Source organism: Serinus canaria, chromosome 2 (genome assembly GCF_022539315.1).
Source record: "Serinus canaria isolate serCan28SL12 chromosome 2, serCan2020, whole genome shotgun sequence".
Taxonomy (NCBI): domain Eukaryota; kingdom Metazoa; phylum Chordata; class Aves; order Passeriformes; family Fringillidae; genus Serinus; species Serinus canaria.
Window position 1 is genome coordinate 2,689,254 of NC_066315.1, and position 27,826 is coordinate 2,717,079.

The following is a 27,826-nucleotide window of genomic DNA, read 5'->3' on the forward strand; positions in this document are numbered from 1 at the left end:
CTTTATTTAGGGTGTTCTTCTGAGTAACATCTAAATGTAACATTTAAAATACAGATTGTGAAAACTGAACTTTAATTTGGTGGTTTAATGCTTTAAAAGTGTACAATCTAGCTGATTTCTGCAGTACTGTTCCCCACAGAAAATTTTTAAACATTTAAATCTGGAAAGCCCCCCCATCACCTTTGAGGTATTAAAATCCTTGTCTGTGAGTTATTTTATGCTCAAACTCCTTGTACTTCCTTGTACAACAGCAGTCATGAAAATAAAAGCCAATTTCTAAAAAAGCACATATTTTCCAGTCAGCTGACATTCCATGGTGACCGTATCAGATGTTACCCATACAAGGTACAAACTGCACCTACCTCTCTGTGACCTGTACACAACAGGGGGGGATTAAACACGAAGAAAAGCGAGCAGTGCAGGTAATAATTGTTCGCCTATGGATTTGTTGGCGGGGGGCTCCCATCCCCAACAGAAGGATGGCGTGAGCAAAATAAAAATCCCCTGAGGAGAGAAAGTGAATTCCCAGCCTGGTGCTCTCCATGACTCCCACCTGCTATCACCCTGCTGCCCTTGGCTGCTCCCACACAGATGGGATGGGGCGCTGGTGCCTTTTCCTGTTCCCACCGCCGCGAAGCGGGGAGAAGGAGCCGAGGGGCCGGGATCGGTGCGGGAATGGCGATAGGGAGCGCGGCGTGAGGGGCAGCCATCATGGCGGCTGCGCTGAGGGGAAGGGCGCGCGCGCGCGCTCCTGTTGCCATGGGCACCGCATCGGGCCCGCAGCGGGAGCCGGGGCCGCATCTCCGGTCCCGCCGGTGCCCAGCAGGAAACGGGGACAGCCGGGGACACCCTCCCGGTGCCACCCTCCCGCTGCCCTCGGGAACGCGGCTCGGGTAGGCCGGGGGAGGTGAGGGAAGCGCGGGCAGGAGTTCCCGCCATGGGGGAACAGCGCGGCGCTGCCGGGACCTAGCACGTCCTGGCAGGTCACAGGGGTACAATTACAGCTATACGTTTGAAATTAAAATATATAAACGTAAACACCAGAAATTCTGCCTCAAAATGGGCGAGAAATTCTTTCTGCAGAGCGCTGGAAAGGTCTGGCCAGGGAGGGCGTGGAGTGTCCCTCTCTGGGGACATCCCAAAGCCACCTGGGTGAGTTCCTGTGTCACCTGCTCCGGGTGACCCCGCCTTGGAGCCCTCCTGGCTGGAGCCTAGGATGGTGTAGAGGAGATATTCGGGAATATTTCATCACTGGAAGTGTTGAACTTTGTGAAAAATGCGTATTTTATGATTGGCTTTTTGCAAATATTAAAATGAGTATTATATGTGTTGTGTTAGAAAGTGATGCTGTATTAATTTTTTTAGTAATGTGTTAAATATAGTTTTAGGTTATAACAAAATGTTCAAATTGAAACTATGCTATGTAAGATATTTTAAAGAAAGGACTCACATTGAGATAGCAGCCACAGGACACCTAAATCTTTCAGAGTAAGAGAATTTATTGCTCCATTATCAAATAAACAAACTTCTTCCTGCCTTGCTCAGCCATGAAAACACAGTTAAGCTTAAGAAGAAGAAGCTGACACTGCCCAGACAGAATCCTGTGTTTGGATGGAATTTATGCATCATGTATGAGATGTATGAATATGCAACAGGCTGTTGCTTTTAAGGGTTAATCCTTTGTTAAGGGCTGTCCTTTTTCAGGCTTATGTTGCCCCAGAAAAAGTACCCAGACCGTCCATAACTCTTTGTTTTTATTGTCTCATATTGTCCTAATCCAAACTGTCCAAATTGCTATTACTCTAATTATATTACTATTTTTATAACCATCTTATTACTATTAAACTTTTAAAGTTTTAAAAACAAATGATTGGCATTTTTCACAAACCTTTCAGTGTGGAGCGCTTCATCCCTGGAAGGGCTCAAATCCCACGTGGATGTGGCACTTGGGGACAAGGTTTGGTGGCAGAGCTGGGTTAATGGTTGGGCTGGAGGATCTGAGAGGGCTTTTCCATCACAGCATTGTGGGGTTGGAGCTGCACCTGGAGTACCATGCACATTTCTGGCCTATGGATAAGTAAATAACTCCAGAAGTTATGAAATAATAAATTAATCAGCAGTGCAGTCTAAGTAAAGAAAATTCTGAGAAAAATCATGAAGCCTAAAGTAGTTACTGTGCTAAGAATTCTAGGATATTTTAAGAACAGAAACTACTGTTTGAAGATGTTCTTGCTTATCTTTGCTATCTTTAAGGTCAGTAGCTAAACCTATCAAGAGATCCAATCTAATTATAAATTTAATTATCAACCCAAAGGTTATTGAAACCAGAAAAGCTGTCTAAATTTAATATCCAGTTTGCTTAAGTAAATGAAATGGACTCCTTATCTCTGTAGGCTTTTTCCAAATCTCAGAATCGGCTTTAATCAATTGAAATTAATTTTCCAACCTCACTGACTCAGTAATTCTTTGATCCCTCATGCCCAGAGCCCTGTGGGCTGTGCAGACTCTGCTCTTTGCACCTTGTTCAGGTGACTCTCTGCCCATAAAATACACAAAGGGACACTGCCTTTTGCTGCAATTATCAGGATAATTGGATTTCCCTCAGGGTGGGAAAGGCCCCGTGTTAATTACTCAGTGCAGGGCGTGCCTTTGGAGGTATTTATGTATTAGTTTTCCTAGACCAAAGGTGCAATAGGGTTTTTTGCCCACCAAAAATGTCAAACAGAAGGAGAAAGGGGTTGCAGTTTATCAGAAAACTGTCTTTAGTCATCCTAAGAAAATGCTTGGGTAGCAATATTATTATTTAAAAAAATATATATTCACAATATATATATAATATATTTATATATAGATATAGATATAGATATAGATATAGATATAGATATATAAATAGATATTCACAATATATTGTTAAAATTAAATATACTTAATTATGAATATATTAAATAAAATATACTTAATAATGAATATATAATTGTTTAGTTGTTTAATATTATCACTCAGTGATTAGAAATTTGCAGGAAAGGTGTAAGCCACGGTTTTGTCTTGCCCAAAGAGGGCATAAGGAAAAAAATATTTTTCTTTCTCTCTCATGAACCCAAAAAGGGAGGGATTTTTACCTTTCCTGGATGTGGGCAGGGAGGCTGGATGGTCCCAGACACTCCAGTGTGACCTGGCTGCCACATTGGCTGGAATTTGGCTCCAACCTGCTACTCTGTTAAAATGTTTATTTAAACAGGTCTGGTTAGGAACATTTGGAAACGTTGCTTTTTGAATTCTGGAGTAAAAAAGACCAAACAGCTTTTTTCAAAGGGCTGTTTAAAAGCCATTTATGGAAAAAGGCACTTGAAGCAAGGCTGGAGAGGAGGAGGAGGAGGAGGTGGGAGACTGGGCAAGGTCAGTGAGGAAAAGCTGCAGAGCAGCTGCCAGAAGGGGATGTTTTCCAGAACAGTGCTGATTTCTGCTCCCTGTCACTTCTTATTTTCCTCTCCTTATGCTTTCAGTAAACAATGGAGCCAGAGGTAGAAGTGAATGAAGATTTCAAAAGCCAGTTTAAGGCTTATCAGGAGCAACAGCAAAGGCGGCTGAAAAGTTTGATGGAGGCCAAGAAGGAGAAGCAGGACAGGCAGAAGAACACTGGCAGCACAAAGGAGACTGTAAGAGCCCTGAGTGATCTAAACCTGTTTCAAAAAGGACCTCCTGTAAAGGAAGATGCCAGCAAAAGGTAAAGGTCTGGCAGCACCATTCCTTCAGGAAGTCACTGGAGTGTATTTTGCTTATGATCTCATGAAACTCAGTATTATTAAGCTGACAGGAAACTTTCTGTCTTCACACACTGGGCTTTCATTATCCTGAGCAGATTCTCCTTGTCCATAATTATCCTCAGGGCACTGTGCTGTGCTCTTTAATGTCAGTATTTTACAAATGAAGGGGCAGCCAGGTACTAGCTGACACAATCCAGCCTTTTGGGGTCACTGGCACCCTCTGAACTGCTGGTTAGTTCCTGCCTAGCTTTAAACTAATAGGTTCTCTACACGAATAATTTCCAAAGATGGACACAGGCAAAGCAGCTAATGCACAGGCTTGCAGTGGAGAAGATTTCCCTGGGATTTCTTTGCAGTATATCCTGATTTGTTGGATCACAAGATTACCAGGATATTGGGCATTTTGGTATGGATCTCCCTCAATCTTGTGTTTTCTTTTGAGCTGAGTACTGGAGCAGAGATTTAAAGCCCCAGCTCAGATAATTTCTCTTCCTCCCAGGACACAGTCAGCCTTTCTCTCTGACCCAATTAATACTTCTCCTGACTAAAGCAGGTCTGGGGCTGGACACACCCAAAGGTGTCAGCGCTGCTGCCTATGGGAATAAATCACACGGGCTCCATTTCTTCATGGTGGAAAAAGCCCCTTCTTTAGTCCCGTAACTCCTTTTTATTCAGTTTTACAGACCTTCTGTGGGACTCCAGCTGGTCAGTATTTTACTTGCCAATTACTTATTGGTTAGCACCTAGTTGTTATTCTGTATTGATTGGTCACTCAAACCCTCGGAGTGTAGTGCAGGAAAAGTTGTTAGTGAGAGATAGTTTTCATTTTTCTAACTGTGTAAAAACAGTTTATACAGGTGCCAGTTGTTTTTCACCCAGGAATAGATTGTTATGTAAATGAACTGCTCACCAGGATTGCTTTCACATGGGAACTTGCAAAGTATTAGCTTTGACCAGACCAGTGATTGATTTTAACAGAGCAGGCTTGATTTTATGAAACCTTTCTTTTTGATTTTTCAACCTTACTGCAACATCAGCTGTTCAGGGCTTTGCTCTGTGTCAGTGGGGAATCCAGGTGGAGAAATGACTTCATGCACTGGTGCCTCACCAGAGCTGTCTGATTTGCCAAGTTAAGCCCCCAATCTGACCTCTACCAGCTGTCCTCTTCCCTTCAACATCGTTTTCTGATAATCTGTAGAAGATTATGATGCAAATTTGATTTTTAAAAGATTCCTGTGAGGCTGATTCCCATAGTTAGATGTTTGGCAGAGGAAAGGGATTTAGGTGCTCCCATGGCACAGCCTGGGCAGTGTGCAGAGTACAGGAAAGCCCAGTAGTTCTCTGCTGTTTAGAATTCAATACTTTAGGCTTGAGTAATCCCAGACTTTTTATTTACCCCTGTTGCTGTGTCACTGACTGTCAAAAGTCTCTGTTTGACATGGCAGGTGTGGCAGATAGATCTGGATTGTCCTTTGCTTGTGTACATTCAGCAGAGTGGTTGTGAGTGATCAAATCCAGGCAGGATTTGTTTTTGGAAGGGATTCACTGGGATGTTCTCTGCAATATTCCCATGACAACACATCAGAGGTTTGTTCCAGCATCACAGGACTCCACATGGCCTGCAGTGACAGTGATTTGAGTTTGTCACTGTTTATAGCAGCAATCAGAAAACATTCTCCTCTCAGAAGTCTCCCTTCCTCTGAGCCTTGGGAGGCTCAGAGGAATAAATAATAATGAAAAAATTATTTTTTCCTTCCTCCCATCCTACTCCCCAGCCTTGTTTAGACAAGTGTTTAGCTGATATTTCTGCTTTTCTGTGATGTTCTCTCTGTAACTTTATCCTCCCTTCTCTGTTTGGTGTACTTGAATGTATCTAAGTGACTCTCCCCCTCACATGGAGAATCTATAACAAGAGTGGGGAAAGACACAATTTGACAAAACTTAAATTAACTCATGACTTCTTTTGGCCTGAACAGGAATGCAATTTGGGGAACCACCTGAATTCCAGGCAGAGCCTTGCTCATAAGTTCCTCCTGGCTTTGATTCCTTGAAGGAAAGTGAAAAGGGGCACCTCTTGTAGCCCATTTCTTTTGGCTCATTTTCTGTAGCCTCTGTAACAGGGAGAGTCACTCTGGGATGGGGTGAAGGCTCCATCTCTGTGCAGCTGGGATTTCTCTCCTCCTCTAAGTTCTTTTCCTCGAGACTTGGACTCCAGCTCTCAGAAGACTTCACTGCTCAGGTGTGTTAAGAGCTTAGAACCTTTCTTTCCATGTTAATCCCCCAACTGTTCAAAATCTTTTGGTTCAGGTGTCTCTAATTGGATCTGAGTTTTGTTGCTCACTCCTCTGAGTGATTCATGTGGGAATTACTCAGTTCTGCCTCTCTGCTCACATTGCTCCTTGCTTTCTTCGCCTTTGTGAACAGCTGCCTTTGATCTCCCTTTGATTTGCAGCTTTGAAACACAAGTGCATTTCTTAATTATGCATTGTGAATCCTCTGCTAAACTAGCTGTGTTGTTTATGGCAGTGCCTTAAGGGGTCATTTTTCTGCCATGGGCAGATGGAGGGTGCATTTAAGAGGTCCAGTGGGTGCTAAGACCTTGCTAAAACTTTGGAATAAAATAATTGAGATGGTTTTGAGACATCTGGCTTGGTTGCGTCTACATGTACCTACTGTAACAACTGGGCTTTATCCAAATCACATCTCCAAAGTGTAAATATTTAGGATTAAACAAGAATCTAGGAATCAATTCATCCAGCTAATTTAGGGTCTGGATAACTGAGATGCTGTAGGTTATCAGGAACTTCCACATGGGAATCCCAGGACACTGGAGACCTGCATCTTCCACCAGCAGCAGCTGGGGTCAGGTGGGCAGCCCAAATGTCACCTGTGAGTGGGTAATTGTATTAAATCCCAGGTTTTCTCAAGGACCCCGTGTCAGGGAGCTCAGATAATTCTGAAATCCCACAATTGAATGGAGCCCCTGAGGCCACAGCTCCTGGATTTTATATTTGAAGGACCCATCACATCAGGGCCATAAAGAGATTAAAGTTTTTAATTCTCTGGATGTCTTAGAGAGATGAAACCTTTCAGTGTTGCCTGAAGAACAGGAGAAGCAGGGCTGTTTCTTTCCATTCAGAGGGCTTTTTTTGGTATTCTCTGTTTCTAAATGAATTCCAAGAGGCACCATTAACAATACAAACTGGTGCTCACAGGGTTCCAGGAGAATCAGCTGAGGACATGGGAAATTGGTCTTTTATGGATTGCTCTAAAATATTGATTTTTAAAGGATCCCAGGGGCAGCTTTATAGTCAATGCTCTGTTGGCTTCTCTTGGCTTTGTCAAGTATAGAAAAGAAAGCCTGAATGTCCCACATGCTGAATGCTGTCTGATTTCCTCTGAAGAAGCAGGTAAGTAACACTGAGATGACACTATTTGGTAACCTCATTACACCTGTTCTGTGGTGTTTTACCCCAGACAGCTCAAGAAAGTGCAATTTTTAATTTTTTTTTTTAGAAGATGTTATCTGAATAGATCAGATAATCAGCTTGTGCTTTATCTGAGGTTTAGGACATTCTGCCTAATTCAGTAAACTCACTCCTGATAATCTCAGCCCATCTATCATGCAGTTATTTCATTATTTTATTTTTAGGAGCACTTATTTGTGCATTATTTGCCATTATAGTTAATTTTTTTTCCCAGTTTCCTTGAGACTGAGAATGAGCAGCTGCAGGATCAGCTCCGAGAGCTCCGGGATGAGAACTGCAGGCTCTACAGACTGATGGCAGAGAAAGATTTTGAAATAAAGGAGCTCCAGAAAAGAGTCCGGGAGGAGAGGTTGGCTCTGTCAGGTAAACACAGCAACTCTGTGTTCTGCTCATGTTGGTGTGCTTGATGCTGATGACCAAAAAGTACCCCTGAAAAGAATAGTGCTCTGTTAGGGTACACAGTGATTTCTGTTCCTCATAAAACTGTTAGCTTGCTATTAGTGGCACAAAAATAATGATGTTCCATAAAAATATTATTTTGGGATACTTGCTGTTAGTGTCAAAGAGCTGTGCTGCAGCTTTCTCTGCTCTGTAGGGTTAAATTTCTTACTCAAGCTCCTTTTTTTTCTGCCTGAACAGGGCACAGGCAGGATGCTGGATGAATGCAAAATTCAGCTTCTAAAGTGATTTTGGTGTTTTTTGACAAGTGAACTGTGCAGGCTGCACCTCCTCCACTGGGTGCCACTGTTGGTCAGGACAGCAGTGATGACCAGGCTTGAGGAGAAGGGGGAAGCCAGCAACCAAGAGAACTAAACATTAAATTCCACTTCAATCCTTGATTAAGCAGCTGTAGTTTGTGTTTAGGAGAGGTGATAATCTCTTCCTGGTCAGGACCAGGAGCCAGAGGTGCTGTTGCAGCTTCTCTGGCTGATGCCAAGCCCTTGCCTCTGTTTTCCCCCTCTGCATTGTGGCAATTCCCACATTGCTTAGGAATGAAAAGCCTTGGGTGAGTGTGTGCAGTGCATTTGAAGACCAGATATTTAACATGGAAGAAGCAACCTGGCTTTGGTTAATTTAGTATTTACTGTGATTCTCAGCAGCCATTATTTATCCTGAAAACTGAGGTAAAAGTAGCTCCTAGGTGGGAGGGGTAACACAAATCACACAAAGGAGTGAGAACAGTGCTTTTGAAAATAATGAATTGCTTTAAAGTGCTTTTAAAAAAAGCATTTTAAATGCTTTTAAAATAAATTCTTTTAAAACAATGTTATCTTCTTTTTAAACAGTGGCATAGGAACAAATTCTGTTCCCAGCTGTATTCTGTGTGGCCCCATAAATGTCTCTGGGGCTGCATGGGACTCAGCATTCACCTGGGAGTGATCTCTCACCTCTCATCCCACCCCAGTCCGTGAATATCAGAAAAAAGTGATTTCTGCAAAGCTCTGAAGGAGGATGAAAGAGTTAAGAGCAATGACAGCAGCCAAGTTCAGTCTTCACACCCCCACCAAGGGTTTGTTGTTTTAGGCTCATGTTCCTTGCTGAGCTGGAAGTTTCTGTGGACATTGTTTGCCATGACATTGATTCTGCACTTGTACAAGAGCTTTGCTTCACCTGTGTGGTGTTAACCAGGTGACACAACAGCCAGGCCTGGCTGGGGTTTGCTTTGTTTGTGGCACTAATCAAACCCTCCCTGATGAGGGAGCCAGTGACGTGGCTAATTAAAAGAGCAATTAAAAGAGTCATCCAGTGAAGCTCCCTGTGCAATCCCTAGGGAGTTATAAATAGGCACAATGAAATTTCCTGAATCTTGTCCAGGACCCAGCTGTCATATTGTGCCTGACCTTTGAGGACTGATGTCTAGAAACGTTCACACCTCTGTTCCAGCAGCTCCTCCTGTAGTAAACAACCAGGCAAAGCAGAGTGTTGTCTTTTTCTGTGATAATGCCAAAAAATCCTGTTCCCAGCTTTCCTTCCCACCAGTGAGCAGGAAACACCACTGCCCTCTCTAGGTAAAAATGTGCCTACAACCACCATTAAATCTCAGTTTTAGGGTGTCAGGTAGATTTCTCCTTTTATATTTCTCTGTTGAGTACTATTTGCTCTTTATGAAATATTCTGGGCTGGACAGGATTTGGATTTATGTAGATAAACATTGCCACAGTGTGAAATGTGGCTGTGGCGTGCTGCTGAATCAAAGACCAACCCATCCAGCTGGCACCTCTGACATTTCTTCCCTCACTTGTTCTTTGGAGTGCCTGGCACAGCTCAGCGAGGAAGGGATGGGACAATGCAAGTTCATTGTGACAGAGAACAAAAGCATGCTCTGTTCTGGATCCTGCCTGTGAGATGTGCTCTCTGCTTTGATGTGTCCTTTCAGGGGTGTCTGGTTTAGCTGGAGACGTGGCTGCCACTAAAATAGTTGAGTTGGCCAAAAGGAACCGGGAGGTGACTGCTGAGTTTGAGAGTGAGAGAGCCAGAGTGAAGCAGCTGAATTACAGAGTCAAGGAGCTGGAGAGAGAAGTGAGGCATTTTTCTTGTTCCTTATGCATAATAAAACATGGAAATCCAGCCTCTGGGATAGAAAATTAGTTTAGTTCGTGTTCCCATGTTGAATTTGCTCTTAAATCTGGGTTGGCTTTGGGGTGTGGTCATTTCTGTCCATGATGTTCCCTCAGCTGTTTCACCTCTGCAGACAGGAGGAACCAGGAAAGAATATCCCCAAATTATAATGAGCCAAGGATTTATTAAACAGCAATTAGGAGTGATCATTTGTAGAAGCTCAGAGACTTTTCTACCAGTTTGTCAGTGCTATTTCTCTTATTATTTATTTATTGTGAGGAGAAGCAAATTTCACACCTTTGTCTTACATTTCCACCTCGTTAAGACCAGTCACTAATTAGTTCTTTATTCTTCTAAGCTTTTGTTATCCCTGTAATGAAAGCTGTTTTCTGGAATAAATACTTACAGAGCTGAGCCAACACCAAACTATATAATATAAGAGCAAATCTTCACTCAGACAGATTAAATTTTCTACTTTACTGTGACTTTTTCCAACCTTTCACAGAAGTAATTTTACTCAGGTGGCTGCTGAATTGGAAATGAGATGTCCTGATGTCAATATTTGCTTTGTCCTTTGGCTACTGCTCCTCTTCCTTACACAGTATTGGTGATTTTTTTTATTATTATTTTTATTTTTTTTCTGAACTTTGCTTTCTTAGAAAACATCAGTTAAATGAATCAATAATGCTGCCAGCTGCATTTTGACTCAGTCTTTCACCATCACTTATCATGAGTCATGCATCTACCTGAATTGCATCCCAGCTACCTGAAAGATCAAGAAGTCATAGATTAAATTAAATTTTGCAAAACTCTTGCATAAATCCACAGTGTTCTGGTCACAGGGGTCTTGTCAAACAGTTGGCAGGTTGGCAAATAAGTATCAGGTGTAGTTTGGGACCTACAAAATCACACAAGTAGTGGAGCAATTCATGAATAATTTAAGGAAAAATCAACTTGGTTCCACTCCCCTACTGCAGAAGTGGAATGACCATTATTCAAACAGAAACATTAAATATTCTCAGATTTTGGCCCAAAAAGAAAGGAGCACAAACATTTCAGGAAGAAGTTGAAGATGGAAATTACATGTGAAATGAAAGCAGGGTTTGACACTAGGAGGTATCTATCAAAAATGTAGAGTGATAGGTAGAAAACACTGTTATTTTACCTATTTTTAGCTCTTTCCTTGCATGAAAACTGAAAAATCTGTAAATCAGAAGTATTTTACCATGATTATTTTCCACTAAACAGAATGGAAGGTGTGGCCACTGAACAATCACTTGGCAAAGGGTGGGCCATGAAAGCAAAGGGATGTTTGCAGAAAATTTCCTCAGAACTGGAGCCAGCAGCTGCCAGCTCCAGCTGAAAATCCTCATTATCAGTTCATCCAAAACTTTATGAACTGGATAGAAAGACTGACCCTAACCCATGAAAAAGGGTCAAATTAGAGCTGGCCCTGAGTGAGTTTTTCCCCAGATGTCCCTTTAATGAAGGAGCTCTTCCTCAGAGCCTTCTTTAATTCAGGCAAATAATCAAGATTTTCCACCCACCTCGAAGAATGAAGTCCCAAACTTTTAAAGTAACATTTCCTGGCCTTTCCAGCCCCAAATTCCTGCACTCTCATCCATTTAGAAATCTTTGCAACAGCAACATAGGGCATGATTCAGAGCAGGAGGGGTTGTGTGTCTGTTTTCCTTTGCTGTGGCAAGCAAGAGGAGACTGAGTTTTTATCCTTAAATAATAAATTAAGTTATTTAAAGCAGTTTAAAAATGCTGCTTTAGAGCTCCCAGCTAAAAAGGGAGGTTCTAAAAAGAACCTTAACACCATTAAATCTCAGTTTTAGGGTGTCAGGTAGATTTCTCCTTTTATATTTCTCTATTGAGTACTATTTGCTTTTTATGAAATATTCTGGGCTGGACAGGATTTGGATTTATGTACATAAGCATTAATTTGAGATACTTTTGGTGATAAAATACCTCAGAAGTCTCCATACTTGAAATTTGATCCCATCTCCTCAAGTCAGAGACATCTTCTGAAGTTGTTCCACAGTAAAATGTAACATGATTATTTGGGAAGCATTTCAGAAAAAAAAAAAAGCTTTCCTACTGATAAAAACCACTGTTAAAAACAAGGGAAAATAAGATTATTTTCTTTTTGAGTACATAAACATCCAAGTTATACTTTTTTGCTGATTAATACTCTGTGAAGGGATGCATCCATTCTACACTAACAATGGGGTTCTTTTCCAGCTACAGGCAGCTGCAGAAAAAGTCCATTCCCTTGGTGGTGATGCTGCAGGAATCAAGGAATCAGCTCTGAAAAAGCTGGAAGGAAACTTGGTAGGAATTGTATTGAAATGAGGAAATCAGCAGCTGATACTCAGCTCCTTTGTAGAAGTTTTGGGACCAAATTCCCCTCTACCCCCTCTATGCCCCAAAAACCAGGTCTGGAAAAAATAATTCAGTGGTCCTGATGGATCCATGGATATTAATCCCTTCAGTTTTCCCCTGAGGGTTCTGTTCTCACCAAGTACATTCCTTTCCTCCAAGGCTGAAAATCCAGAGGTGAAAGCACTACAAGAAAAATTGAGCACAGCCAACGTAAAAGTGACAGAATATCGAAACCAGCTCCAGAATTTGAAACAGGAACTGAAGCTGACCCAAAAGGTACCACTGCAGGGAGCAGTCTGGGGCTGGGACCCCTGCAGGAGGTTCAGTCTTGGGAAACTGGGAGGCTTTTGGCCTTTGGTTGGCCCCCATGAGCTGTTCCAGTGGAGCAGGGAGGTGAGGAAGACACAAGGGTAGGGGCTGGAATTGAAATTGTGCTCCTGGACACAGGGATGTCATGTTTTGCCTCCCACTGTCCATTGGACACAAATCCTTCTGAGTTTTAAAGTCCCAGATCAGCAGAACTCTTTGTGACATACATCCAGGTTCATTCCTCCTTTCCCATACATTTAATTATCTGTTTACTTTTAATGTAGGCTCCAGTGCCATGGGAATCAATGGGATTAAAGGTCTTCCTTGAACTAAAGCATGTGTTTAAAGAGTTTGTTGGAATGACATCCACAATAAGCTTTTTCTCTGATTCATGATGGATTTAAGTGTTATTATGTGCTCTGATTCTCTTTGGTTTCCCTACTTTGTGTAGGAGACCTGCAATGCAGATCAGAGTAGAGAATATGGTCCTAAAAATAGAACTCTGCTGACCTTTTTATAAATAATTTAAATGCTCTTCATACTAAGTTTAGCTGTGTCAGAATTTTGCAAGGGAGATTGGTTCAATTCCTGGTGTGTATGAAGACAATATCTCTGCTCTGCTCCTGGTTAGGTATGGGTAAATATTCCTCATACCAAAAATAATTGTGTATATTGAAAACTGCTTGTGCTCCCTGTTAGAGAGAGCTCCTTTTCCTTCCCTTCCTCTCCCCAACACATCCTTTTAAGCCTTATTGTTGATGTTAATCCCTTTTCCCAGATTTTAGCCAAAGAAGTTGGGGAAGATGTGAACATCCAAAGTCTCTTGACCAATTCTAGCAGCTGGCGTGGGCGAGCTCAGCAAATTCTCCTTCTCCAAAGCAAGGTGAGTTACAGCCCTGCACAGTGGCTGCAACACATTTCAGCTGGAATTCTAAGTAGAGATATCACCTCAATTTAAGGTAAAAGTGCTGTTAGTTCTTCATTAATTCTTAGCATCTCTGGGTTGAAGTGTGCACACCATGTTAATGACTCTGCAGCCCTGCAAGCTTTGGTATTTCAGCTGGGAATCTTTCACATCTGTGTCAAAGGAAGGAGTTCAGTGACCTTGGAGAGCTGTGGCAGCCTAGTTCAAGTCCCAGGGTGTTTTGAAGGTGCCTCTCTCCACTGAGAACAGAAGGAGCCCTGTCAGTGTCTGTGCTCTGACTTAGACACCTTTGTTCAGTGCTTGGAGTCAGATGGGAAGAATTGAGGCCAGATCAGGTTTTCAAGTTGTTCCCTCAGGAGCTTCAGTAAAATCTTTAACTCTTGAGTCTTCTGAAGGGCAGAGTTTAGCTGAAATGTCAGCAGGAGGCAGGGAGGCAGTTCTGTCTACATCTAAATAAAACTTCTCTCAGGCAATTTGAGATGTAATTTTCCTATTTTCCTGCTGTTCAATTATATGCCATCAAACTGTGATTTTTTTTTTGCATTCTGACTGAGATTTTTAACCTGTGATTTCCCTTGAGCAAATTCCATTTCCCCCTTTTATCCCTGCCTGAGGTTCATCTGACCACTGTTCCTACTGTTCTCTTTCTGATCCAGACTCCTGAGGCCCCTTCTGTAGTCAGTGGGGATCTTGTCAATCCAGTCACTGGATCAAAAGTGAGGCAGGTTCCTCCAAGGCAGGGCAGAGGAACTGAGCTGTGGAAGTGCCCAGTTCCTTCCACTATCAAAGCAGCCTGCAGTGGGCAGTTGACAAGCTGAGTTCCCTTGGATCCACACTGCAGCAATTCCAGTGCTCTGGAGTGCCTGTCCGGCCTCCAAATGTGGCTCCACAAAGGCACTGATCTCCCATGTGTCCCAGATCTCCATCCTGCACAGATGCCCTAAAATCTGCATGTTTATTAGCAGCTAAATTTCAGTTTGAAAGACCAGACACTTCTAGTGTTAGTTAACCATGAAAATATCAATAAATAATCTGAGCTGCCTTTGGCTGTGTCCTCTTTGCCCTGTACCCCTGGTAAAGCTCTGGCTGAGTTGTCTTTATTGTGCCATAGGTTCACGAGCTGGAGCATAAACTGAATCACCAAAAGATCAGAGCTTCACTGCTGCAGATGGATGAGGGGTTGCTGGCATTTCCTGATCCAAGGAAATTGTCAGTCCAGGAGAAGAACTTGCTGAAGATTCGCAGCTTGGAAAAAGAAAAGAAGGAATCTTTGGAGGTAGAATCCTGTGAGCTGACAGAGTCCTGTTTGGGTGTGGAGCAGTGTGTAATAACTTGTCCTGCCTTCAGGGTGTGTTACACCCTGCCTAAAACCATTCCACAAACCCACCTGGTGTGCTGGAGGAAGCTCTGCCCCTCTTCACAGCAAGCCCTGCTACAGCTGTACCCAAACTCCTCAGCAGCCCTCTCACCCCTTGGCCAGGTGTGCATTCTTCATCCCAAATACAGACATCCCCTCACACCTCCTGGATCTGTGGGGCTCTGGGCTTCTCCATTTGAACAGAATAATGGAGAGTCAGAATCCAGAATAATGGAGAATCTACCCAGACCACCTGGATTCCTGAGCAGACAGACCCTTTCTGGATGCTGCCAAGCAGGCAGCCAGTAGCATTTATAATTTCTACTTCCCTAGGAATAAAACAGTATTCCAGTCCCATTTTTTAGATTCTTCCAGGTAATGTGTGATTCTTTTTGCTCACCACAGCACCTGGGACTTGGTGATAAGGTATAACTTTCATTTCCTTTTACATCACTGCAGAAACTCTCTGAGCAACACAACACTCTCCAAAAAAGCCATGAGGAATTGAAAAAAAAACTTGATGCCTCAAGAGCCAGGAACCAAATGCTGTGTGGAGAAGTGAAGATGCTGAAGGGACAGATTGGAACCTTGCTGGAGAAAGGGAAACACGATGATGAGCTCATAGATGCCTTGCTGGTACAGTCTGTGTTGGTCCCAGCCCTGTTCCTCTGGGTGATAAAGCATGATGTCCTTTCATGGCACACACAGCCTTAGGGTGTACAGGAGCCTGATGGATCCAACTGTGACAGCCAGAGGTTTCCCTGTCAGCTGAAATCCTCCTGCATTTTGGATCAGGTCATGTGAGGGCTGTGAGACAGCACCAGGTGTGACAGTGACAGCCAAGTGGCCCTGAGCTGCAGGGACTGGCAGAAACATTTTGCAGAAGGATTGAAGTAGGTAGAAAAAGGGCTTCAGTCCTGACTCAAGGCCTGTGTTCTTTATTCTGCTTTCAGCTCCACTGGTAGATTTTTGTTGGGTTTTTTTTTTTCCTTAGAATGCCTGCAGTCCTGCAGTAGGAATTTTTTTGTTTGTAACAAAACTTCCATTTCTTTTGTTACACAGCCCACAACACACAAGCTGAACCATGAGCACTAAACCATGTGCACACTCACATGCAGGAGCTGAGAGGATTTGGCCTCTTCAAAACCAGGAGTTTTAACAAAGGCTCAAAGATGCTGAGAAAGAAATAAATGGCTCCTGTCATGGTCCTGCCATGGCTTTAAACAGCCTTCCTCAATTAAAATAGCAAATTTATTAGAGAATATGCCACCTCCTAGCAGGGTTTATTCTGGATTTCCTGATCCAACTCCTCACTAGTTTCAAACCACTCAGATTTCCCTGCTGCTGTGAGTAGACACTTCTGCTTTGTTTTTGCTCAGCTGCCATTCACCCTTCTCCCACCAAGGCACTGTGGGTGCTGACCAGCTGATTAGGAGTGCCAAAGAACACTTGGCACTTTTTCTGAGTATTCCCACTAAAATTAGTACAGAAAGATGCAAGTTTATTTGGGAAGGGATGGTTAATCTCTTTTATCCCTTCTATCACAAAAGCACTTTACTTGCAGGTTGTTGGCCTGACAGAACAAACTGCCTGACAGGTATTAGATTTGTCAGTGTGGGAAAAAACCTCCAAAACTACTGGTGAAGCAGCCTGGCCTTGTATCTGTCACCCCACAGTAGCCTCAGCTTTTAATATCACTATCACATGATCTGATCATGTTCTAATTCCACAAAAAGCACATTGAAATCTTGAGTTTCATTCACTTTATGGAAAAAGTCACTTCTTTATCAAAGGCCAGCCTTTCTTGCTCTGTTTTCTGCTACACTGAGCAACAGAGCTGGCAGCAAATTGAATCTGACTATTGCTTAGGTCAACATGACAAATCAAATTGCCAAAGTGGCACCAGTGACACCAGTGTGCTCCCACCGAGGAATGGGCTTGGCAGGGCAGGGGCTTGTCCTGTCATTCCTAAATGGATATTTGTCTTGGGGGGATTTAAAATAATCATTGTGTTCAAAATAAAGATCTCACCTGTTTCTATTTTACCAGAGCCAGCAGAAGCAAATGCAGGAGATCTTGAAGGGCCTGAGCCAGAAGAAGGATGAGAACAAGGAGTCTGAGCAGACGATGGACCCTGAGAATCAGAAACTAAGTGTCCTGATAGATGAGCTCAGGCAGTTGGTGGCTGACAGAGAAACAAAGGTTAAAACTCTAGAGGAGGAGATTGGGCAGCTCACACATCAGGTAAGCAAACTAATTAGAGGGGCACACTTGGTAATCACTTCAGATCTGCTCTTCCACTTCCTTGTCCCTTGTTATCTGAGATGGCTGCTGCCTCCAGACAGTGATTCCTGTCCTCCTTGACAGTCTTTCCTGATGGAGTGATAAAGCAGGAATTCTCTTTTGTAACTCCTCAGTTCCTTGGTGCATAACTTGAGGCAGTTTCAGCAGCAGCAAACACAGAAATACCAATCACATCCACACATGGGCCATGTCAGGACTGTCACTGACTGACAGCAGGACTTGGGGCTGCACTGGGGACCCCTCAGTGCTCAGCACCCTTGGCTGCTGGAAGGAGGAAGCAACCAAATGTGTCACACCAACATCAGCAGCTGCTGCTGTCTCACAGTCAGGATTTGTGAAGAGTGTTTAGGCTCTCATTCTCATTGATCCAAAACCCTCCTGGGGTTATGGTGAGGTTGTGAATCTCCCAAATACCTCAGGAATGGGGGCTGGAGCATTGAACCCAGGATGAAACCCGGGTTAGGGACACAAACCAGCTGTGCTGGCAGTGCTGCTGCTGCACTGGGGGTTATTAGTGCACTCTGATTTCAAATGAAACTGCCCTTTTTACTGACTTCTGCTTTGTTTTTATCCTGCAACGGATGGGAATTAAAGCAAAGCTTCTGAGGAGGCCCTGCAAATCAAAAGTTCTGGCTTGCTTGTAGCAATAATCAAAAGCTGCTGCTTTGGCATCAGTGCAGCTGTTTTCCTCTGAACTGTGTAATTGCTTTTATAACATGCTCCACCATTAACAGAAGAAATCTGCCCATCCACAGGACAAGTCAGGAGCTGCTCATCCACCACACTCTGAGCACTCAGGATCACCTGAGGCTGGAAGGACAAAATCTGCCTGGTAAGAAGATCAGAAAGTCAATATTTCAAGTTGTTTGAGTAATCCAGGAGCTTGGTTTTCCCAGGGAGTTTCATCAAACCACAAGTGCTTTGTGCCAACAGCTGTGGCAGCCTGTTTGCAATATATGGGAATCTCTAATCACATTATCTCTTGGACTTTTGTCCTGGAACTGAGCAGGATGTGCAGACTTGCAGACATGACTAGATTTGGCATGGTGGTGGTACAGCTATTTCTCCTCCTGCAGCTCAGCTAATGTTTATGTGGTCAGCTTAAGTGCCTGGGAGTCTTTTCCCTTATGAGACACGGGACTTTCTAACGAGAATTCTGTGAGCAGGGTGGGGAATGAAGGCAAAGTGCCATTTTAGGTAAGCACTAAATCACTGGTGCATTATTTAAATCAATAAATGCTCTTTGAGTAGGATTTACATGCAGAAATATAAATACACCACATTTGAAAATGTGGTTGAAAATACACCACATTTGTTCTTACCAAACACCCTCTTTAAAGCCTCGCTGAGGACTGTGTAAATTACACTAATCTTAGTGCAGCAATAAATCTGATTTGTGTTTACACTGATGTGACTCTGGGTCACTCTGGCTGTGTAAAGAGACCATGGTACCACAGCAAGTTATATCCTTTCCTGTTAAATTGCTGCTGAGTTTGTTGCTAAAGAGTTCATGGTCTAATTGATAGTGAGGATTTGAGACTGGTCTGATGGGGATGGGGAAAATTTTTCATCAAGATAAAGTTACAGCTGATCTCTTCTGTGTCATTTCCTACCTCATTACTTTAGATACCTAATTTGGCTTTAAAATCAGCTGAGTATCCCTAAGTAGAGCATTACTATAAAATTTAAGAAGAATTCTGAGTTTTGAGTTGGAGTTGAAACATCCTTAATTTGAAAGCTTCTGTACCCTTCTGACTGTTTTAATTCTCCCCCTTCTAACTCTGCAGAAGTTGTGCTCTCCTGGAGCAAATCTATATTTTATCCCCTTTTCTTTTACCTCACATGTCTGCTGATGGTAAGCAGGAACCAAAGCTGGGTAATGGCTTTGTGGAAACCACTAAGTGCAATGCATAAATTATTGCTTGTGTACAGGGCCAAGGGCTCGTGGAAAGAGCTGACGTGTCAGGTGGGCAATGAATGATCCTGAAAAACTCTGAGAGCTGTTAATAACTTGGTCACCAAGGCTCATTCCTTCCATTAACTTTAATATGCTGATGAACTCTCAATTCTGTTTGGCTGTAGTGAATCATCTTTTCCTATCAGAAAAGGTGAAATGAAAAACTCTAAAAATAGATGCTAAACCTTTTGGAGATGGCAGAGTAAAAATCTGCATTTTTAGACTGGGCCAAGGCTGTCAGTTTGAACCTTGATTTTAGGATTAACCACTCCTAGCCCAGAAGGCACATCTGTCACTTGCACAATTCTAAGGCTTTATCCTCTTGTTAGCTACAGCTAAAGTAAGGAAATGTGGGGTAAGTCTGCAGGGACTTGGCTTTGGGCAGCTGAATTTGTGTTGAGGAAATGAACACCTCCTGAAATGGGGTGTCCCAAACAAATACCTCCTGAAATGGGGTGTCCCAAGCAGGCACACACCTAAATGGGATGTCCCAGACACACACACACACCTAAATGGCATGTCCCAAACACACACACACACACCCAAATGGGGTGTCCCAAGCAGGCACACACCTAAATGGGATGTCCCAAACACACACACACCTAAATGGGATGTCCCAAACACACACACACCTAAATGGGATGTCCCAAACAACACGTCATTATACACAAAACTCATCCAGGCTGGCGGTGATACTCCAGTGTTATCAGCTGGCTCCTCCTCTTACAACAGTGAACCTGACTGATCTTCCTGAGGGTTTTCTCAAAGCAGATTTCATCAAGCTGTGTGAAATATATAAAGCTGTGTGAAATATATATTTTAAAGGGCATTGGGAAATCCAAGTTGTGCCCTCTGTTGCAGAGCAGGGGTCGCTTTGTTAGGAAAATCTGTGACATGCAAACACCATCAAACTGCACAGAGCTGGGATTGCCTGTGCCAGTGCTGGGTGAAGGTGTGAGGTGAGGGAGCTCTTCCCCACAAAACACAGACTTTGGAGAAGGACTGGAATTCTGGGAAGACTGCCCTGTGTGAAGCCCTAACCCCACTTTCCTCCCCCCAGCACAGTGTCCGCGATGGGCCATGTGCTCGTGGAGTCAGCAGCCTCAGAGCCTTTCTTCCTCATCCCACCTGGAAGGTGGGTATATCAACTTCATTATCAGCAAGGGAGGTGCTCTGCCATGCTCTGCAAGCTGCTGGAAATCCTTGTCTTACCTGCCTTGTTTCTGTAATGAAAGCTTCTTGCACCATCCCTCCTACCTGAAGCTGTCTAAGAGCTTTAACATCTGATTTCTCTTTTAATTCTCTAATTGACTGCTTGTTTGACACCAATTTTTTCCATTTTTACTCTCAACCACCAAGATTTCTCCTGCTTTTTTTTTTTTTTTTTGGTCTTAAGAAGGTCTTCCTGAAAGCAGAGAGGTCAGAGAAGTAATGAACTGCATAATAATGGGATGCATGGGAAAACTGCCCCTTCCTTTCAGCACATTTTGGACACAAGAACAGCCATTGTGCACGTGCTGCCTGAAGCCTTTCAGAGGGAGAAAATCAATAGCAGGGCATTTAATAGTTTAGTGTAGCACTTGGGAGATGGAATCTCCTTTTACTTTGGCAGTAGCAGTGGGAGGAGAGTCAGGGATAATGAATTGATCAGAGGTGGAAGTTTGTTTTCAGGGGTGATGGGGAGGGGGAACATCCTGGAAGCAGCTTTTTAATGACATTCCTTGTGACTTTATAGCCAAATATTTCTGTTCCATTTATTGCAGTCTAGAGATGGGTGCTGGGGGGAGGTAGTGAGCTGAGCTCTGCATTCTGCCTTCACCTTCAGTCAAGTGTACTGGAGATAGTGCTCAAATCCTGCCTTTGTTTCATTCCTTTCATTCCAGAAGTGGGAACCAAACTCTCTGTGCTTGTGCTTTCCTCAGGTCTGCTGGCACACACAGCTTGAGCTGGAAAGTGCTGCTGGGAGAGCTCATAACACAGATAACTCTGTGCCAGGCTGCTGAAGAGAAGAAGGAAAAGCTCCTGGAGCTGGTGGCTGTGCTGCAGAAAAGGTACAGCCTCATCATGCCAGCAGCATCCTCTGTGGGCTGCTGGGACCAGGGAGCACTGCAGAGTCTGGGACGTGCACTACAGTACATCACACGCTGCCATCCTTGCCTTAAATAGGGGCTTTTCAGGTTTTTTCTGCTCAATTTCCCTGCCTGGCTGATGATTCATTCTTTTTATTATTCTTTTAGAACAAAGGGCAGAAAAAAAATGGAGCCATCTTCCAGCTTGCTGCACCTAGATAAAACCAGAATTGCTGTATTTGTATATGCATGGCTTTATTGAGGCAGCAATATTATTCATCAGTAGTAAATACTGTAATTATTGTTATAATATTCTCTTCCAAAGCTTTTCACATTTTTTTAAGTTCCATTGTATCCTTTTCTAAATTAATTTATTCTGTTTTAACAGAGGCATAGCAGTGATTTTCTTTTTTTAAATTTTATTTTCCCTGATTCAGTTCAATGTAAGATGATGTTAAAAGCCAACCATGTTTTAGGAGAGAAGGGAAAGCAATTTTTTTTGATGCCTTTCAGCTACTGTTTTTTTTCTCAGTATGTGTTCTTTGATTCTCAAACCTGCATTCTAATATTGGAAGTATATTCCTGTCTGTGTGCTTATCAATACAATAAGCACTGTTTGCTTACTTGCTTTAATTTACCACAGTTATCATTCTCACTTGTATCACTTTTGTCCTGCATAATCACAGTCAGAAAAAAAATAGATTTTTTTCTTCTAGAACTGTGGAAAAGGTGCTTTTAAAGCCAAATTCTGGAAATACATGCTGGGAAAAATCTTTTTCATGTTTGTAAGCCCAGTGACTTTAATAGAGCTGTGCAGTCAGATGAGCATGGGGCTGTGAGTGGTAACTGAAGTGTGGCCACCACCAATATGGGATAATGAAAAACAGAGTCAATGAAATGCACAGTTGCTTGTAAAATGTGCCATAAACTGATGATTCAGCAGCCCCACAGTTATCACACATTTATCAAGCAGGTAACATAAATTTTGTGAGACTGTGTGCAATAACTCTTGGAAGACCTCAGGGTAATATAGCACCAGCAGATTTCAATGTGAATATATTTTTAAAAATCAGGTTTTCCTCCTCTTCCCTCCACTGCTGGAGTGTAACAAAGTTCAGCTAACACAGATAATGCTTAAATCAAGAGAAGAGCCCTGGGAATTGTTATAAGTGGGATTTTTCTACAGCATTTTAGTTTGAATTATTCCTATTGGCAGATGATTCCATTAAAAATCCCACAGATCTTGCCATTTTTCCTCCAGTTTTTGTGTAAAGTGGATGCCAGAGGAACACCAGGGTCAAATGAAAATTTAGTGAATGCAGAACCACTGAGAGGAATAAAATGTCTCAGAGCACATCACCAGCCTGGGAATTCACTGCCACAGGAGGTCGAGTCTTGCCTGCAGCTACATTTTTAAACCAGTGATATAATTTTATTAGAGTTGTAATAATTTTTTTTTAGTTATGCCAGTTAGGAGGGAAATAAACTAATCAAGTCTCTTGATTCAGAGAGTACCCAGCTTCCACCCATGGGGTCAGGAGGGAAATGCTCTTTTTCAGTGCAATCCAGTGAGTCAATCTGTGCTTCTTTTTAGCTTTAAACTCCTTGGAACCACTTGGTGTCAGTCACTGCCCCACTGGCAGCATCTCTGGGTGCACATCAGATTTTTGCAGTTAATTTTCTGAGATATCATTCGGGATGGAGAGAGGCAATTTGCTTTTTTGTGATGTAACCACCAGTTCCTTTTCCACCCTCTCCCATCCATGGTCATGTCTAATTGCCAAGTTTATTAAAAGCAGAAGTTTCTTTTCTTCCTCTCAGATAACTGACGCAAATGTTAAACTGTTTTTTTATAAACTATTTGCCTTCCAAGCTTTCCCAGAGTGGCTAAAAAATTCAGTTTATTATTCCTGTTATAAAAGATCTCTCCTCAGCAATCTGCAGCTTCCCTGCTCATCTGAGGGGTGAATTCACAGAGGGACCCAGAATTAGGGATCTGAGCAAACAAACCCATTGTTTCCAACTGTACTCATTAGTTAATTCTCTTTTGCATATTTAGAAGATGTCACCTGATACAATTTCACTGGGATTTCTGCCTTTGGATGCATGGAAAGTTCTTTCCCTTCTGTTGAGAGCTCTGCAGGAAGAAGCAGGATTCAGTACTAAGACAGATTTGACATAGACATGACACAAATGAGCTGAACTCTTTTTTTAATTCTTTTTTTTTTTTTGCCTGTCAGGGTGGAGGAAAGCAGCGACAAAGTCTTGGAAACTGAGAAGAAGCTCCAGGAGGAGCAGTGGGAGAGTGACAGCTTGGAACAGGAGCTTGAAAAGCTGCAGGTAGATCCAGGGAGCAGCACAACTGCCCAGGAGCCTGCCCTGAGGAGCAGAAAAGGTGAAGGGGAACCCTCAGATATTGTATTTGTGGGGTGTGCCATGGAAGGAAGGAATGATGGATCTGACTCCATGTTCTCAGAAGGCTAATTTATTATTTTATGATACTATATTATATTAAAGAATGCTAAAACTATACTAAAGAATACAGAAAGGATACAGACAGAAGGCTGAAAAGATAATAATGAAAACTCCTGACTCTCTCCAGAGTCCTGACACAGCTTGGCCCTGAGTGGTCATTAAGTCAAAACAATTCACATGAAACCAATGGAACAATCTCCAACCACATTCCAAAGCAGAAAACACAGAAGAAGCAAATAAGATAACTATTGTTTTCCTTTTTCTCTGAGGCTCCTCAGCTTCCCAGGCGAAGAATCATGGGCAAAGGGATTTTTCCAGAAAATATGACTGCCACACTCAGCCACAGCCATGTCCCCTGTTTCACCTCTGGCCTTTATAGACAGCAACATTCAGGCTCCACCTGCCAAACCCAGCCCAGTGCTTGACCTTGCACATGCTGATGGGACCTGCTCAGAGCCAGCAGCAAGGCAGGAGGCAAAATCCTGGCCCTTCTTCACTGAAGAGGGTTTTCCCACAGGTCTGAGGGGGGCCAGGATTTTTGCAGTGTGTTTCCATGGGATAATTCCAGGAAAAAAAGCTTTTCCCTGCTTTGTGCTGCCCCCAGGCCCAGAGCTCCCTTTGCATTCATGCCTGAGGGATTCAGCTGAAGGTTAAGAGCAGAATTAAAGGACATTTCCCAATTTAAGGCCTGTCAGTGTCTATGAAAAACTATTGCTGGTGATGAAGTAATTAGATCTGGTGTAATTTATTATCCCATGAACGTGATAATCTCCTGCTATAAATATGAAAGCCTCCCTGGCGTAGTTAAAGAAGAAGAATTCATGGTGGATGTTAAATTTTTATTTCCCTGATCAGATCCTTTTATTGCTTAAGGACTCTGATTCTGTAAAGTGTCTAAACCAATAAAATGGCACATATTCTTAAGGAAAATTTTCCAGTGGTTTCCCTTTTTATGTGTATTTTCATAAAGTGAAAAGACTTCAAATGCCAGAAGATGAACAGCAGGGAGGGGAATTTCAATTTGGTAAATGTTGGGGTGGTGTCAGGCTGAGTTAGGGTGACCAGAAGGACCACAGGGCTCATCAGAAACCTTGGATGAGCCCTTCAGAGGAACCTTTATACTGAATGGGGACTGAGTGGGTGCTTCAGACCTGCTTCTCTCTGTAAAACATGGATTTGTTCCTTAGAGCAGGATTGCTGTGTCCTTGGAAGGGGCTCCAGCCCACACTGACTCATTCTCATGTGGTTTTTTATGAGAACTGATTCTTGTCTCACCTGTATTAGCTGAGAGCAGAAAAACTTACATCCCAGAAGTGTTGGGAGCATTTTGGTGCAGTTTTGTGCAGAATTTAAGTGAATTTCTTTCTGAGTGCTCTGACTTTTACACAACCTGGTGAAGTGTTGATGTGTTCTGTTATCAAATCTTCCCCTGGAAAGCTCCAGGAGAGACAAACTCTCCAGGTCCTGAGGCTTCTTGGTCAAGTTTTGTTGTGCTGTATAAAGTTTTAGTGACTCCCCTCTGCTGGCTGCATTTCATAGCCAGAGGAGGAAGCTGTTTTCACCAGTGACTGATCCCTTCTCACTAAATAGTGAGTTCATTAATCTGCTTGCTTAAGGACTAAAAGCAAAAGTAGAAAAGGATTGGCTGTAAAGCTAATAAGGAGAAATCCTCTCTAAATCCATGAGATGAGTAGGTAACAATCTATTCCACTCCCCTGCTTTGATGAGAGCTTTGTGATGTGTCAGAACTGGAGTTTGTACAAGAACCAACTCTACAAGTCTGTAGTACACCTCTTCAGCAGAGCATGGAGGTTACCTCAATGCTTTCATGCCAGTGGTTGAGGAAGAAAGAAAAAATTAAAAGCTTGAATACAAAATAGAGACTAGAGAACCTGCTAATTAATATAATATTTTCCTTTCTTTCTGAAAGTAAAAAATTGCAGAGAGCTGATCTAATTGCTAGTCTAATGTTTCTGCTCCCTTCAATTCAAGGGAAGAAGATAATGATGCTAAGGAGCTGCAAACAAGCCAGTTGTGTTTTAAAATCATTCAGGCTTTTCATTTTCTGTGCTTTTTTTCCTGTTTTATCCAAATTCCAAATTATCAAAGAATAATCCCAGAGGAGGGCTAGGTAAGTAACAGCAGGTTTTTCTCAGCCCTGTAAAGCACAGCCTCAAGATCAAAAGCATTTTTTAGCTGTACAATGCAGCCTTTTCTTCTCATTTTTTTTTGTCAGAGTTCAGTACTCTCCAACCAGGTACTTTCAGATAATTCCACACAAGGAGCATTTAGTGTTTTAATACCAAATTTGAAGATATTTGATGTTATAAGGGATATGAATAGGGAAAAGGGTTACACAAATGTGCCAATGTGACAACACAAGCACAAACCAGCAATTGCAGTGCTCAGTAGGAGCACAGCACAGATTCCAGCCTGGCTGTTCCCTGTCCCGGTGCTGGATTCCCAGTTGTAAGGACTGCAGCCAGCTCCAGCCTCTTGTTCTCTTCATTTAGCTGTTTTCTTGATTTTTATCATTTATTTGGTGCTGAACCACACAGATCCTTCCCTCCTGTCACCTGGCTCCAGCAGGTAGTGCTGGCTATTGATTATTTTAGAGAAAGCCATTCATTGACATTGGCTAAAATGATTCAGCCTTCCGTGGACATCAGAGATCACCCTGCAGTCCCTCAGGGCTGGGATGAGTTCAGCATCCTCTGCAATAGCTGTGCTCCCTTCCTGAGCTCCCTGCACACTTCTCTGCTCCTCCTTCCTCTGCAGGGATTCACTGGTCACAGGTTTTGCTTCTCCAGTCCCAGCTGTAAATTTGAATTACATTTTCTCTATCACCCTGAAAAAAATTCTGATTTTTTTTTTTTTGGGGGATGGCCAGAGCTGCATGTTTTAGGTAGACTTTTATTTAGTAAAGCATTCTTAAGGTAGAACCTTGGTTTGAAGTACATCTTGAAGTACATTTAACCTACATTTTGTTTATGCTGAGGATCAAAGTGCTTTACAAAAGTTGTTTCAATGGGTGCCACGGGCAAACTTTGTCCCAGACATTCAGGAAGCTACAGCTGTCATAATCTGAAACACAATTACAAGATTAACATCAAATCAATCCTTTTCAGCTGTTTGTAACCTCTTGTTTTGGTCACTTCAATATTTGGAATTCATTGTTTTTCTCCCTCCATATGTAGGCACGTATTTAGCCCTGAAATGTAAATTCATCCTGTTTTCATTTTGCTGGAAGGAATTAAAATAATTCTGTTATATATTTATGATATGTTATGGATGTAACATAGAATTTAGGAGATTAAATATTTGTTTAAGAGGTTAAGTACATTATTTGAGAGAACAAATTCAGTGTTTTTTGACACTGACTCAGCATGCTGCCAAAACTGATTTGCTGTTTCACTAAACTCCATTCTGTGGTTGAATCTACAGCCCAGCCCAGCCTCCCCTTGCATGAGAGTGACAGAGAGGAGCTCTCTTCATCCCTGTCTGAGCTGCCCCTGGAGTCTCAGGTGGAGGAGCTGAGCAGGAGGTATGTTCTCCCTTTCTCCATGCTGGGATTTCTCTGTCCTGCCTCAGGGAGAGGAGGAGCCAGTGCTCAGTCTGCTCTTTCTCAGGGCTCTGGGTTTCAGTGTTCCTTCCCCAGAACAGAGGTGACTGTTCTCAATTTGCTTGGAAGCTCTCCAGCTCACAGGGAGGTTTTTTCCTTTTGTTTCCTTGCAGGCTTGGCTTCCAGGTGGATGAGAACACAAGTCTGAAGGCTGCTCTGAAGGACACTGTGACAGCCAAAGGGGATGATTTTTAACTGCACCAAGGCACAGTGGAGGAAGTGAGGGATAGGTTTGCAGAGGCTGTTCAGCACCATACACCAGAGAAGAGTTAATCCAGATATTGCCAGTCCTTTGGGCTGCAGAGCAGGGACAGAGCCCAGGCAGCAGTGTCATTCTGCAGCCTCAGATTGTGTCACTTCTTCAGCATTTGCAGGAGAGCATGAGAAGCAGAGATGAAATACAAAAAGTGAAGGTTTTATGTGTCAGCACTTTCTGTCTCTGAGGCTTGGCAAGCAGGGCTGGTGGGTGTTGTTTGGGAAGCTGCAATTCTGCAGGGGGATTTGGGACAAAACCTTCCAGGTTTAAGCTCAGTGTTCCCTTGGAGGGCTCGATATTCAATCTGCTGCTGCCTTTATCAGCTCAGGAAGGAATTTGCTGTACAAAAGTTG

The 27,826-nt window shown here is 42.8% G+C and overlaps 1 protein-coding gene across 1 annotated transcript; it reads left to right on the forward strand.

The window, feature by feature from the left end:
• Window positions 1–744: 744 nt before the first annotated feature.
• On the forward strand, window positions 745–27,726 carry CCDC13 (coiled-coil domain containing 13). The gene is made up of 15 exons (XM_018909124.3): window positions 745–893; window positions 3,504–3,724; window positions 7,467–7,615; window positions 9,630–9,772; window positions 12,059–12,148; window positions 12,359–12,475; window positions 13,287–13,391; window positions 14,545–14,709; window positions 15,250–15,426; window positions 16,840–17,034; window positions 17,850–17,926; window positions 20,974–21,102; window positions 23,361–23,515; window positions 27,040–27,139; window positions 27,331–27,726. Exons 2-15 carry the CDS (start codon window positions 3,510–3,512, stop codon window positions 27,410–27,412), a joined length of 1,899 nt encoding a protein of 632 aa, XP_018764669.3. The 5' UTR covers window positions 745–893; window positions 3,504–3,509; the 3' UTR covers window positions 27,413–27,726.
• The last annotated feature ends 100 nt before the right edge of the window (window positions 27,727–27,826 follow it).

What these genes read in the sequence shown, in the direction of transcription:
- CCDC13 (XM_018909124.3), top strand. Translation starts at nt 3,510, where the DNA reads ATGGAGCCAGAGGTAGAAGTGAATGAAGATTTCAAAAGCCAGTTTAAG. An exon ending in TTCTCCTTCTCCAAAGCAAG is followed by an intron (nt 13,392 to 14,544) that starts GTGAGTTACAGC and finishes ATTGTGCCATAG; the next exon opens with GTTCACGAGCTGGAGCATAA. An exon ending in GTGGCTGTGCTGCAGAAAAG is followed by an intron (nt 21,103 to 23,360) that starts GTACAGCCTCAT and finishes TTTGCCTGTCAG; the next exon opens with GGTGGAGGAAAGCAGCGACA.